This window comes from Rhipicephalus sanguineus, chromosome 2 (genome assembly GCF_013339695.2).
Source record: "Rhipicephalus sanguineus isolate Rsan-2018 chromosome 2, BIME_Rsan_1.4, whole genome shotgun sequence".
Classification (NCBI taxonomy): domain Eukaryota; kingdom Metazoa; phylum Arthropoda; class Arachnida; order Ixodida; family Ixodidae; genus Rhipicephalus; species Rhipicephalus sanguineus.
Window position 1 is genome coordinate 22,582,610 of NC_051177.1, and position 14,434 is coordinate 22,597,043.

Here is a 14,434-nt window from a genome sequence, read left to right on the forward strand (position 1 = left end):
CAGTCATGTTTGTTGTTATCACAGGTTAAATTTGTGCGTGCAGCTTCTTGACGGTGGTGACGAGTGACACTGTATAAAAAAGCACTTTTATCGAATAAAGCTCGGTTGGTAGTTCAGCACTGGTCCTGTTTGTACGTATGTCTTTGTCTCGTCTTTCGTCTTTGTTAACTTCGCAAATTTCGCACCAACTTACCCATACAAAAGCACCGCTAAACCTACTTCATATATTAGACGTGCCAGACATTTTTTTTTTTTTTTTGCACACGCACATCTTGCGCTGGGGCGAGTGTGCGTGCGATCGTGGCCTACATTGCTAATTGACTTGGTGAAATTAAATAACTTTTGATGTAATTACTAGCTTTTTGTAGTGTTTACACTACTTATGCCGGTGTGCTCGCTCGGTTGCTTTTACGTGGCTTGTGCTGGCAGCTCGATTGGCGTTGGCGGATCATGGTTGCTCCAGACGATTCCCTACTATTGGATACTTTTGAAGACCGAAGCATTCGATTTTGCAGCGGGATATTCCGCCTCGATGAACATTCAGTATCACTTTGACACTTCGTTTCCTTCGAAATTCGGTATTGTTGCACATTCAGACTACTTGGATATTATGCTTCACTTCGACATTCCGTCTTAAACTGTTGAAAATTCCGTCTCATTGGGAATTTCAGTCTCCTTGGACATTCGGGTGCTGCATTCTCCTGGAGCATTGGGTATAGATTTTAACAATTTATTATATGCCCAGCCGCCCAGCGACAGGATTACGGCAGAACTGAGTGTTCAGCGAGTCCGGACGTTCACTATATTAGACATTTCGTCTAGATGGACAGGCATGCCCCCTCGCACATTGTGCAGCATTTGCCCTGCGTCATTGGCGAAGTCCGCATATTGCTGTCGCAATTGAGGAATGAAAACTTACGGCAAAGAAACTAGATTAAACGCCGGTTCGGATGCAAGTCAGTCCACCCGAAAATTAAAACGCGCGCGGTTTTTCGTACACTAGTCACCTGCTGCAGCCCAACTCCATTTGTCTATAACAGGTGGCACTAGCGTTCCGTGAGCAGAAGCAGAAAAGCGCGCGCCAAGCCGACGTTGAAAATGTAGAAAAGGGATGCGGCGGGCACCTTCTGGCGTATGCTCAGTATGCTAGCAAGATTGGCGGGGAACAAAAGCCTTGGCGAGTAGCCCGTAGAGTTTCAACACTTTTCTCCCTGTGTCTAGCAAAATATTTGAATAGAAGATACACACAACACTAAAAGAGTTAGTCTTTAACTGTAAGCGCCTTTCTTTTATGTGAAACTGGAAAAATAGCATTCCCTCACTCTGACAAATCTTAAAAAAACGCTCTACGCTTCGGTGTTGCAGTATAATAAATGAGGTGACCAGAAGTTTCTTGGGGTACACAACGTCTTCCTGCTATCGCAATCTTGAAACCGTCTCTTGATATCGCACGAGATGACGGTGCACGGGATTCAGTTGATCGCAGAACACAACGCAGCGGAGATAAGTAGGCGCCGCATTGGGGTCATACGTTACCTAGCAGCCGTGAGAAAATCTGTCGTTGTACGTTTCTTTTCTGGAACAGTAACACCTGTCCAGAACATGTCCACCTTTATATGAACCACTCGAGATCATTTTCTCGCAGATACTGTAATTCACCATCTGCTAGAACATGCCTTAAGGCGGTCGTTGCTCGACGACATAAAGCATAAGGATTCGCCAGAAATCTCGCAAAAATCAACTTCGGGCATGTCAGCCGATTAGCTCGGTGTGGGAGGAAACTATCGCTAAAAAATTTCGCTGTGCATAGTTTGGTGGCCCGACGCTTTGTTAACCATTTCATAAATGAATTACGACTCCGGATTCTTACACCATGATTACGACTCAGACTGCCTGATTCGCACTAAGCGCAAAATGTGTGTTGTAGCGTTTTGCATGAAAAGGTAAATATCAAAAAGAGAGGTACGAGGATATCTGAACTATCGAATCTAATTTGAGTAATTCGGTGCTATTGGATTTATGTAGTCGCGCTCACTTGCAACTGTGAATATTTATTTATGGTATTTACTTCCCGTCTACTCATGCGAGTCGATCATTTAGTCTAGAAAAAGGAACTATGGATCGACTTTTGTAATAGCGCGAACTTTTCAATGCTAACATGAGTCGTAAAGTTTGTAGTTCAAATAAACTTAATTGATGCGATCAGCTTGATCAGTCACTAAGTTGCTTTGGTTTTCCTTGCAATGCTCCTACAGGTAAATCGTTTGCAGTGTTGGCAGCAGTGTTGAGGTAACGCGTTTCAAGTAACGCCGTTACCGGATCACGTCACGGTTTAGGTAATTTAGTAACGTACTCGTTACTATTCCGTACCTGTAACGGGTAGCGTACCTACGATAATATTTTTCGGTAACGTGAGGTGTCACGTTACTCGTTACTTTTTAAATGCGAAGCATTTCTTAGCGAACATCCGGCACTTTGAGCGTTTCTATCTATCTATCTATCTATCTATCTATCTATCTATCTATCTATCTATCTATCTATCTATCTATCTATCTATCTATCTATCTATCTATCTATCTATCTATCTATCTATCTACGTCTGGGTGCCCTCGTGATCGCCTCCTTAACTTGGTGTAGACCAAAATTTGGTGGGAAAGTAAGAGGACTTGACGAATATGAATGTCTGGTCATGATATGAATAATGTGAAAATCCTGTCGCGTACGTCGTCGCGTACGTCGTCAAAACCTTTCCTCCAGACACGTGTGGCGCATACCCGTTTACCACAGGCCATGGTATACGGGTATGCGCCACAGGTGATTGAAAGTTTATATCTACCAAAGAACGGTGACAACAGACATTGGTAAAAATCGACACCTGCAGCATTCACCCGACGAATGCAAAGAATAAAAATCAGGATCTCAGCAGGAATCGAACCCAATTTCATTCTGCGTGGCAGTCAGGTATTCTACCACAGAGCCATGCCAGTTCTGGAAACTTCTTTGGAAAAACACCTTATGCAAGCGTAATGTCGGTGCAACATCCACTCTGGTTGTGGTCCTGGTTACATAATTTTATAACAAAGCAATAAGCGCTACATATGTACTCCTACGATGCAGGCGTCATGTCAGGGTAATGTCTGTGGTTCCAGTGTTGGCTCCACTTTTATAGCAGTCTAATAAACATCACATTTGTATTCCTATGATTCAGCAAGCTATATTCAAGCGTCACTTGACCCCGGATGAATGGCTAACGAAAGTTACGTACGATATTCGCATCATCGCGCCATAAAGTGCACTTCGTTCCGATAATACTGACGTATGTGCGCTAACGTGAGTGCTGACGTTACGTCAGACCATAAGTTACCCTTTAAATGCTAGTGTTGTAGACGTGCCTGGTAAGTCAACGAAGTGTACACAACTACTACACTTACTAAAACACGCGTCGATCCATCTCGTAACGCCTGACTCAAAGTAAAAAAAAAAATGCAGCATAGATCTACTCGCTGACTGCTTCGCATGAAACCGATTCCCACTAGGTGTGGGATGTGCCGAATTTTTATTCCAATTATCCCGGGAGTCTTACACAAAGCTCCTTCGTATCGTAGGCGCCACATTCCCAGAGCTAGTCTAATGCCGCAGCGGCGGACTGCTATCGGCCTGCCAGGTGTTGGCAATAGGGGTATCATCTAATGCGTCCGTCGAGCGCCTGTTTACCGAGATGCGGACGAATTCACTAATAAGCGAGGCATGCTATCCGACGACAGCTTAGAAATAGAGCTGTCGCTTAAATTCTAAAAGCTGTAGTGGTTAGCAAGTTGTCCCTGCAATACTATAGCGCTGTTTATCAGCTCTGTTATCAAAATATAATTTGCTTCTATCTGCTTCTAACTGCGGGTATACACTTCTCTGGTTGTTGGAATTCCTGCACAAGCGAGGCTGACCTTGAACGCCGCCACATGAACACTCGCAATTTTCGTGGGAATAATATAGGTTAAAAGAGCAAAAATTTTTTATGCTGCAAATATTTTTTTTCAGGGAGTATGCAATTTAAGGATTCCTTACAAGATCTACGCATATGTTTTGTACGCTATAGTAAAAGCGCACCGTGAGAATTACTGCGGATTTGTTGAGAGATCAGTTATTTTTCCTTACCGGAGAGCGTTGATGATGAAATCTCATGTTCTGTTTACTGTCACTTTGAGATGTGCCATAAATTTATAAGCCACCGCATACAACTCTACAGTAAACCTTAGGCCCCTATAATATTGCTAAAGTCCGGCACACTTGTGCAAGGTTTTCTAATTATATCAGTAATTCAGCTAAAGTCGTTGGTTTCGGTTAGAGGTTTTATGTGAAATATAAATATGAGGTTTATTAAATTAGTATTCTGGGTCCTGCAGCAAGGGCGCACTGATTCAAGTTTGTGACGCTGTAGTAACTGCAGAATAAGTAACGTGCGTTACTTTTTTTTCGGTAACGGTAACGGTAATGCGTTACCTTTTCTGCGGGTAACGTAGGGCGGTAACACGTTCCTTTTTTGTTAGCGTAACGAGTAACGTAGTTTCTTTTTGTTTTTCGGTAACGCATACAACACTGGTTGGCAGTGACGTAGCCACGTAGCCCCGCCAACTCTGGTTGACACGCGCATATTATACTTTGCCGTGATGACTGCTGTTTCGTTGCAGGCCTACTTCACAAGAAAAGTGTACCGTTACAGCATGCTGGTGCTGAACCCGGACTTCGTCGCTGCCGAAGTGGCCGAAATGTCTGCCGCAGCTGCTGCCGCCGAGCGATTATCGCAGCCGCCGCCAACATTCGCACCTCATAGGGATTCTGCCGAATACGTGCAACTTAATAAATTTGGATAACGTCTTCAACAATGTTTTCCCTGGGGGGCTATTAAATTTAGATTCGTTGATTTATTACCGTTTGTCTTGAAACTTTTGCACAGCTCAGTTTTACTGCTTGAGATATGTATGCTATACTATATGAACGATTTTATACCAGGCCCGTAGCCAGGCGGGGGGGGGGGGGGGGGGGGGTCGACCATACCTTATGTATGTTCGTGCGTGCGTTTTCAGCAAAATTTCCCCCCCCCCCGCCCCTGGCCACTGTGCAACATTCCTATAACGCGCGTTGCTGCAACGCGAATCAAGCTCTCTAGATCGGAGCTAGATGACTGCGCGGTTGAGTTCCTATCTGTTCTCGGTCGTGCTCCTATTCGCGCCGGTGCAGAGCAGCCAGAGCAGCACCACGCGTAGATGGAAGCCAGGGCATAAACAGAAAATTTTTTTGGGGGGGCGGGGGGGGGGGGGTTGAGGGGGAGGGGCACCACCTTGATCTGAAAGGGGTACTGACACAAAAATTTTGGCCTCGCGTTTTTTTGCTGCAATGTGTTGCTGGGGGCCTCTTAGTCATAACACGGCAGATCGTTTGCTGCAGCGCGCGACAGATAATTAATTACAGGCTCCTCATTATCGACCAGTGTCAGTTTCGGTTTCAAAAACGACAAACCTCCGGGTGCAACTATCACCACCTAGCGGCTGCAGCGCTCGATCACGTCAGCACACAGAAGTGTGATGCACTTCCGCGCTGTTCGCGTCGTCTCCTCGCATTCGCACGCTTGCCGCACGTGCTGCGCGATGTCGTCGCCATCACCGTCCTCGTTGCCGTCGTCCTCCTCGTCGTCTCTTGGCGACAATTTTCTTGAGACACCAACAGCGCAGCGGCGAGCGCGTCAAAACAGAAATGGCGGCTACGACGTCATCATAACTTGTTGTACCGGCTACAACGGTTACGTAGGGGAAGTAGGGGGGTCACCTCGGGTCACCTCCGAGGGTGTCAATGCAATAGGTGCGGCCTATAATGCTGGATCGCGCACGCGAACTTCAAAATTCATATAAAATACCTTCCAAGCTTTATTCGCAGTCGATATTTTGCAGATGGTACACGCACGTACACGAAAATCGATCCAGCTGGCTATCTCGGCCGCGAAATTTTGTGTCAGTACCCCTTGAAGTGAAAGACAGGCAAGCACATGTGGTCGAGTGTCATTTTGGGCTCAAAAAAAAAAAAAAAAAATTCAGGGGCTGGGGGGGGGGGAGCACGGGACCGGTGTGCCCCCCACCCCCTTTTGCTAAGCCACTGGTGGAAGCGCGCATCCGAGCGCTTTGATAGGCGTTCTGTGGCTTTGGGTAGGAGGGCAAGCTCTGCTTGACCCATCCATGCGAATGTGCTTCCAGCACTCAGTCTAACAGCCGAATCTAGGTGGAAACAGCCATAGGCGTGCACAGGGTGTAACAAGCGGGGGGGGGGGGGGGGGGGCAGTTAAAGAAAACACCGGCCGACCTGTCCGCACGACGAGAGTGACGAGAGCCTTAAATCGACCACGTGTATATGTACCAACTTATGTGACGCCACAACCTTATCCGAGCTCTGGATTTCCAACTGTCTAATCAGTATTGTACTCGAGTGAACGACGAACTATTCGAATCTGCCTTGGAATAAAAAAGCGTGTTTTACAGAACTCACAAAACACTCTTTAACTCAGCTCAGGTTGTCTGACTCGGTGGCGCAACGGTAGCGCGTCTGACTCCAGATCAGAAGGTTGCGTGTTCGAATCACGTCCGGGTCATATTGTTTTTTTTTTATTTTTTAATCATTATTTTTTAATTGTCTAGTTCATCGGAACGTGCCTACTGTTTTTATTTTTGTTAACAAATCCAGCAGTCACAATTTACACCAAGCGCGTTGCGAATAAACCAATAATGAGCGCATGTCGCGTTGTCATATGCCCATAATTCAGGCGTGTTACGACCTGAATTCTCGAAGAATCTTTATATCCTGATAAACATTCATGTTTTGTGCACATTATGTTCCATTGGCGCTCATTATAACAAGCGGGGACAAATGAATTCAAACGCTGTGATGCGGTAGTTGGAATCGAAACCGGAAAAAAAACAACTGGCAGCGTGGATGGATTCAGTTGTTACGTGCCAACAAATAACAGCTACAGCAAATTCCGTCTTTCGTAGGAAACAACTCTTTTTTCTACACTTCGCATTTTAACCACTGTAGTAGTTTTGGTAATTTCAGTCGAGTGCAGTTTTTAGCTTGGCTTGGCTTAGCCGTCACATCGGCTGGGCAGCTGGCTTGGCGACTGCTATGTAAACATGGCGCAAGGTGATTTCAGCTGCTGCGCTTCGCCTGCTGCAGATGTTATTGCTCATGCGCTGGCCAATCAAGTTAACCACAATGACATTCAGTGTATTATACAATGCCAGAAGCAAGTGTAAGTATTATAGCTAGGCACGACTCAGACGTAGTCGCGTTCGTAAGCTAACTGTGCGACAACAGTCAACGGTGCTTGCACCACTGAATTGACGTGCAGTCTCGGTAAATTGTTCGTCTTGTTGCGTAATCGCTGCGGCACAGTTGCGTGAATTATTTACTACTTCGCTGTATGCCACATTCGTATGTTACTCAGCGGCAAGCAGCGTGTGCTACAGAGCGCTTGATTGCATCAACTTTGGGTTTTTGACCGAAACTTTCAGGCTTGGGAGACTTGAGAAGACAAATGAGATGTTGATCAACTGCAATGCACTCTCTGCAACCCGTTTCGCCGTCGCTAGCCAAGACCTGAAAAAGCACACGCAGCTCCTGTTCGATCTCAAGAAAGACTTGGATTCTGTCTTCAAGAGAATTAGGTTCGTAAGAAAGCTTTATCTCTGTGCGTGTGCTTAGGAATGCCAGCAATATGAAAACACTGAAAAAAACAAACAAAAAAAAAACGATGTGTCGTACGTTTGTTTTCTCTAATACCAGGTTCTTGAAGATGAAATTGGCACAGCAGTACCCCGCAGCATTCTCGGGTGAGCTGCAATACCGTTGATCATCTCAAGTGTTTGCGCAGCTTCTTTTGTTGTTCGTAATTACTCGTATATGCAACCGTGCCAAACACGTGCTCAGATCCCTGTTGAGAACAAAACATAAGAAAAAGCAATATTCGCCAAAGCGATGCCGTCATAAGGATTGTTTAGTTCTTCACCATGCAGACGAAGCTAATATGCTGCTGTTCTCGTTGGCAACTACAAGTTCAATTTGTGTTTTTTGGCAGTTTTTTTACTATTTTCTGGACATATGTTTTTAGGGTTTAATGAGTGAATAAAACACATTTGGTTTGCATTAAAAATAACTGTTTTAAGCATCATTAGTTTCGGCTGCACCGTTATACCTGCTAAGCAATGATGCTGACAAGTTCAAGTGCGATGTTTATGACACTCTCAACTGCTGTCACCTGCAGCTTGCAACACGGTGTTCTATGCTGTGGATGAAGAAGATGAGCCTGAAGAGAGGTATCCGCCCAGCAAAGCCCAGGCCGAGAAAGCAGCAGACACTACAGAGAAACAGAAGCATGTTGGTGGTCAACAACTAGAGGAAACTCATTCCGGCTCTTCAACACAAAGCTCAGTCACTTCATAGAACAGTGAAGACTCCTAGGCAAAGAATGGACAGTGATCTTGCACCTCCTTTGTCCTGTTGTGTAAAAGTTGTAGTGTGTGATAAATCCAAGAGAGCTCTGAAGGAACCTCTAGCCAAAGCAGGAAGGCAAGAAGTGTAGCACAGAGAAACTAAGTTTCTGCATGTATGTATATTTATTTGTTTATAGCGTGAATACCTTTGTTGTGCTAGTACAAGAGCAAAAACTTGTCCTTCTACCACTGACGAGACCGCTGGCATCGTTTATCATCTTCACTTGTGAGGCGACTTTCCTCTCAAAATTGATGACGGGGCTAAGTAAGCGGTATTTCGTCTCAGTCTAGAATACCGATGAACAAAAGCTTTCACAGAACTTTTTTTACACAAGTTCTTTTTGTTTCACTAGCTCCAGGGATTTGATCTTCTCAATTTCTGTATTGTGCCTTTGCATTCACATAATGGCCAGGGAAAAATCCCCTTATGTAAGAGACATTCTGCACCTACGCCTAGATTGATTGTAGTATAGTTCTTGTAGTCTCGAGACTTCTTATTGCCGCTATTGATCCCACACTAATTTCAAAGTGTAAGCTTAGATCTTTACAGAATGTTCTTGCACTGCATTATGTCTAACGTATTGTAATGTAGTGTCATGTGTTGAGCAATTTTTTCTTCTCTTTTTTACATTGTTTCTTGTTGCCACCTTGCAACCAAAATCTTGATTGTTCGTTGTGTACCAATTGGTGCACAACGCTTTCCCAATACCACTGGGACTTAAGTCCCAGTGGTATTGGGAAATCGGACAATCCGTGGGATATTGCATGCTCTAGCTTTCAATGGTTCTGCCACACATTTGTCTGCACCTTTGACGTTGCCACCATCTGAACTGTCGGCGTCATTTCACTGATGCCGCTCAAGTAGACTACTACCGTTGAGACGTAACAAACAAAACATCTGCCAGGATCTGTAGCTCCAAGCTACTACACACTGCCTCAGAACTCGGACTATACAGGGGCTTCTTTTCCAACTTTAATGTAATCATTTTTTACACAAATCTCTCCAGCTGGGTACAGTATTCACAAGGCTAAAAATGAGGAGCAGAAGAGACGGCGTCTATTTAACTGCTTCAGTCAAACCCTGAGGAAAGGATCAAATAGGTCCCGAAACATTGGGACTACCATAAACTTTAGCTGGTGCCAGTTTATCCTTGGGATTCTTCTCCAGCTGCAACCTGGCTTTGACGTCATGACAGACTTTCTACAAATGTGGTGTACTTATGCAAGTGGAGGCAAGCCAGCAGAATGTGCATGCTAACGATGTGCATAGTGCATCCAAAATCTGTGGCCGCACCTACCCCGACTGCAAGCAACTGGCAGAAACCACTTCCCAACACCTGATGTGTGGCTCTTCACCACACAAAGTGGAGTGGCGAAAGCACCTCCACCGAGGAGAAATGCCAAGTACAAGAAGTGATTCTCGCATGTGGGCAGCTTAAAGGACCATATCACGGATATGGAGTATCTGCCTTGTGCAGCCAGGGAACCTGGGATACTACATAGATTGTAGGTCCTGCTCCTCAGACTGCCTTCCACTCCAGACAAGCTTTATTTCATTTCCAAGTCTTTCTGTTAGGCTGAAGAGCCATCTTATGAAATATTGATTTAGTTATTCAGGTGTTATAACACCCTGATTAGTGGTACATAGGGATGGGAGCACTAATGGAAGTGGATCAAGGTAACAGTAACTTGTTAAGATATGCAACTGAACAAGAATGCAAAGAATCACTACAGCAAAGAATTGATGCCCAGCTGTGGAACTGCAAGTGGGTCATACGATGATAAAGAATTGTGCAGATATTTTGAACAATCACGTGCTTATAATTTTCCAAAACACTTTGGACAGTTTGCAACATGTGGTTAGTATTACATGTGATATCAGTTGGGAGCCGTAATAAATAAAATAAGGGGCCCAATTTCTTAACATGCACAACTGAAGAAAACAAACTAAATCAGTATACCGGGTGTTCACAGTCAAGTTTTAGCATTTTGTTAAAATTCAGCACTGGGAAAAACGTGAAAATCACCTTTGCAGAGGAATTATGTATCCAGGGGGACACAAGGTGAGAATAATTATCACTGTCAGATGCCTAATTAACTGTGATTGAATATTTAACTTTTTAATGAGTGCAGCAAGCGGGCATGTTTGTATTGAAAAGTTGGAGGCAGTTGCGTTTCTACAAAGTTCCACTTGGAAGAATTTGCTTAGTATGTATGCACCCCGACATATCCCACTGCAAAGTTTAATTGCAGTGTTGCATGATTACACATGCAAGACGGTGAGGATTGGCGCAATGTTCCTTCCTGATGTGACGAGCAGACATTGCTTGCTATAGCCAGCCGGTATCAAAAGGGTAAACGTTATCATATTTGCCCTATGCCATTGACCTGTTGTCAGATTAAAGGCCACATGCAACTGCCGCGGCCAATCGGGGAGTGATTTTGCACCAGTGCTCCCTGTCTCGCATGTGCTATCATGCAAACCACAATTAAATTTTGCAGCTGGCATATCTCTGGGCACAGTCATGCTAGACGAATTCTTCCAAGTGGAACTTCGTCGAAACGCGACTGCCTCCAACTTCTCAATATAAACATTCCCGCTTGCTGCACTCACTAAAAAATTCATTATTCAATCTTAGTTAATAGGGTGGCTGACAGCGATAATTATTTTCTCACTTTGCATCCCCCTGGATAAAAAACTATGTGCGAAAGTGGTTTTCACGTGCCCCCAATACTGAATTTTAACAAAACCATAAAACTTAACTTTGAACACCCGGTATGTTATAATGCAAATGCCATGTGAAGTGCAATGTCAGAAACTACTAAAATGTTATGCATGTATTACTAACACCAGCAAGTATAGTTTTTTTAGAATGTGATTCCGACTGTTTATAAATCCATTATGCTCGGCAGTACACATACAATGATTCCTCTGATGTGCAGTTGGGAGTAAAAAGTAATAAATGAGATTAGTAAGGGTAAAATAAGTTCTATTGTAAGTTATTGAGTAAGTGAAACAAGGCAATTATTCAATGAATCAGTGTTGCCAGGAACAGTAAATTGTGATATGTGTGGCCGCTAGAAATCTTATGTCAGAACAACACAATAGCAATGGGAAAGTGCCTGTGGGACAAAAGTTTCAGTTGGATTGTGAAAATAAGAGGTGGACTGGTTGCCACGATGTTTAGAATGATCAGGGGCAGATCAGATTCCACGTGAGTCATGGGCAGATCTGTGATTGATTGGTAGGAATTTGCAATTTAACCTTGAGAGGTAGTATGACTATCGACTCTAGCACACTTGTAGGTGTCCATTTGATAATGGTGTAAGTGGAGCAAATTTAATGTTTAGAAGTGGCATTGTTCAGTTTATCAAAACAGGAAACTTGGAAGATTCCAAACATTGCCACATGTAAATAGAGCTAGGATCTTCTTCGAATCGTTTCATTTTTTTGGTGCCTACAAGAATTTTATCAGCACAGTGATGGCTAGTTACCATATTTTTTTGATGAACTGAGTTTCCAGGCATCAAGCTAAACAAAATATTTTGCAGCCTCTGCAAAATATTTTGTAGGTTTTTTTAAAGTCAAACATGCAGCATTAGATCATGTTTGATGGTAGAATTCGGTTTGTTTTACAGCTGGTCAGCTCTTTTTGATGGCTGCAATACTTTCATAATGTCTGTGGGGAGCGTGGCCTGTGGCTGCGTTTGATAAAAATTCAAGCTTTATTTTTTGCTGTATGCAATGTATTGTTATGTGTTGCAGTGCTACAGTCTGCATCTGTGCTGACTTTACACAAGTCAGAGTGAATGATGCAGCCTACATGTTATTAAAATGTTCATGTACAAGACAGTTGCTATTAATTTTTGCTGGGAAACTATTGACACAGCAGGATATGCTCTAATTAAGTTCAGTAACATTTAACCATAGTAGAAAGTAAAACTCAATGTTTGCCCATGCAGTTAGAGGAACTGGGCTATTTGGTAACCGATTGTGAAAAAAAAAAAGAACACCACAGCGGTGGAAAATCGACTAAAGAAGGGAGATGGGGACTCAACTGGAAGTCAGCACTTGTCTCTGTCCCCCTTCTTTAGTCCGTCATTCGCCGTTGCAGAGTTTCTTTTTCTTCATTGTAGTGGGGTTTCTCTTCAATCAGTGTGCTTTAATTCTTTGAGAAAGAGACGCTTGCACATGTAATATCTTCAGATTATAAGCAGTGGTGCTGCCCTGACATTGGCGTAGCTAGGGGTGTGGGGGTTAGCTCCTTCCCCCACACATACAAACACATGCACGAATGTACATAAAGGTTGGTTAACACCCCCGCCGAAAAAAAGTTCCGGCTACGCCCCTGATTAACGTATTTTCTAATACACTCTCAACGCAATCAATAAACAGAGGTAAACAGAGCTCAAGAACTAACCACAAGAGGACAATGCAAGCGTACATCACTCGCACCGATAGGTGCAGATACTCCTTCCTTCCGGACGTTATTGATGTGTGTTGCCGAACAGAACGATTTGTCGAAACTTGAGCAGACCTTGGAAGACTATATGTGCGAGTGTACCGCTTGACCTTGATATAACCTGTACTTGTGTATTTGCGAATGATGTTGTTTTCCGTTTTTATTACGTTGCCCTCTCTGTAAGAACTCTCGCAAGAGAGTTGACAGTATTGTGAAATAAATAATAATAAATACCATAAATAAAAGTGACGAGAGGTGCTTAATTAAAATGGTTCACAGATATTGGTACACCAAAATTCATGAGAACAATAAAAATGCAAGGCGCCTGTTTTCGAAAGGCGCGGCCGACGGCGCGACAGAAACAGAAAATGTTGCTGTAGATGCCACGCCATCTGTTAGCTACACAGAGAAGTTGGCCGAGTTTCCGTCTCCTGGCGGTCTTCGAGGGAACTGCAATCATTGCGAGCTGTAGCAAGCAGCGGTTGATGTTCTGTGATCGAGCAACCGGGTGACGGTGGAGTATGTCGTGCTCTGCTACAGCAGCTGTCGCGGCATGTGAGCTCCGGAGGATCTTGACGCAGTGCTGTGTTATAAATGTCTGTGCTTGGCTCTCAGGGCGCCAGTTCGAACACGTGCCTGTGCGACTATGAGGCCGGGCGGCTTCGTGGGAACGCTGTGTGTGTGAGTGACGGCTTCTTCGAGCGGACCCACGCTGCTGCGAGCGCTGCCGCCCCTCGACGTCCCTTTCGTGCGTGGTGCAAAACTGTGACAACAAACAGACATCGGCAGCCCCCACGATGCTCCCAAGGAGGCCAGTGCCCTTCTACGTCGCGCTATTTGTCATTGCAGCACCTTTCTTCACTATTTTCGTCATGTTTCAGAAGCCCGGTAAGTGTCGCTTGCAGTCGTCATTCTGGGTCAGTCGGAGTCGCGTTGCCGGCCGTGCTTGTGTTTCTTCCCCTTGAGTGAAATCTTGGCAGACCTGTTGGTGAGATTGAGTGCTAGTGGATACCAGGCGTGCGTCGAATAACGGGTGCCAATCTTATATTTCTTTTTATATCCACGTTGGAGGAGGCACGCGTGAACTGACCCATCATACGTCGCTTTTCTGGAGCAAAGAGAAGTTCGTCTTGTCTGCACAATTATTGTTAGTTTCCTGCAACCTTTAGGTCCATGAGGTGACTTTCGTTACCTAATCACTGCAACTCGGTAACGATCAGCTGTGAATGAAAGAAGGGGCGTTATGTAATCTGCATGCACGTTTTGACATGATGTGAACCGCAGTTCAAGATCCAGCGTGTGCCTTGCGTTTATCATAAGTGGCACCTGCGTCTCCGCTGCTGCGTAAACGATTGTCCGGTACGTCTTCGCTGTTAGTCTCTGTAACGAATTCTGTCGCTCATACGACCGAAGTACCGACGCAGAATGCGAAGGGAAGGC

General features: G+C 44.5%; 3 protein-coding genes and 1 non-coding gene across 9 annotated transcripts in view; all 4 read left to right on the forward strand.

The window, feature by feature from the left end:
- LOC119382513 (uncharacterized) overlaps positions 1–4,872 on the forward strand; it is a 28,737-nt gene extending 23,865 nt beyond the window's left edge. For 5 of the 6 annotated variants that reach the window (XM_049412223.1, XM_037650227.1, XM_049412225.1 and 2 more), the window contains one exon: positions 4,686–4,872. In XM_049412223.1, coding sequence (XP_049268180.1) covers positions 4,686–4,828 — 143 coding nt within the window. In that variant the 3' untranslated portion in view covers positions 4,829–4,872. The remainder of the gene's footprint in view (positions 1–4,685) is intronic. The other variant, XM_049412224.1, reaches the window with a different exon arrangement.
- A 1,690-nt stretch (positions 4,873–6,562) lies between these two features.
- On the forward strand, positions 6,563–6,634 carry Trnaw-cca (transfer RNA tryptophan (anticodon CCA)). Its single transcript has one exon. It is a non-coding gene; the product is annotated as a tRNA-Trp (tRNA).
- A 521-nt stretch (positions 6,635–7,155) lies between these two features.
- Positions 7,156–13,218, forward strand: LOC119382517 (kxDL motif-containing protein CG10681). Its single transcript, XM_037650233.2, has 4 exons — positions 7,156–7,291; positions 7,554–7,706; positions 7,825–7,871; positions 8,303–13,218. The coding sequence occupies exons 1-4, from the start codon at positions 7,173–7,175 to the stop codon at positions 8,479–8,481; spliced, it is 498 nt and encodes a 165-aa protein (XP_037506161.1). The 5' UTR covers positions 7,156–7,172; the 3' UTR covers positions 8,482–13,218.
- Positions 13,219–13,476: 258 nt separating this feature from the next.
- The window catches only part of LOC119382518 (alpha-1,3-mannosyl-glycoprotein 4-beta-N-acetylglucosaminyltransferase B), a 145,047-nt gene continuing 144,089 nt past the window's right edge, over positions 13,477–14,434 (forward strand). The window contains exon 1 of the mRNA XM_037650234.2: positions 13,477–13,882. Within this exon, the coding sequence (XP_037506162.1) occupies positions 13,792–13,882 (91 nt within the window). The 5' untranslated portion in view covers positions 13,477–13,791. The remainder of the gene's footprint in view (positions 13,883–14,434) is intronic.

What these genes read in the sequence shown, in the direction of transcription:
- LOC119382517 (XM_037650233.2), top strand. Translation starts at nt 7,173, where the DNA reads ATGGCGCAAGGTGATTTCAGCTGCTGCGCTTCGCCTGCTGCAGATGTT. An exon ending in ATACAATGCCAGAAGCAAGT is followed by an intron (nt 7,292 to 7,553) that starts GTAAGTATTATA and finishes CGAAACTTTCAG; the next exon opens with GCTTGGGAGACTTGAGAAGA. An exon ending in GTACCCCGCAGCATTCTCGG is followed by an intron (nt 7,872 to 8,302) that starts GTGAGCTGCAAT and finishes TGTCACCTGCAG; the next exon opens with CTTGCAACACGGTGTTCTAT.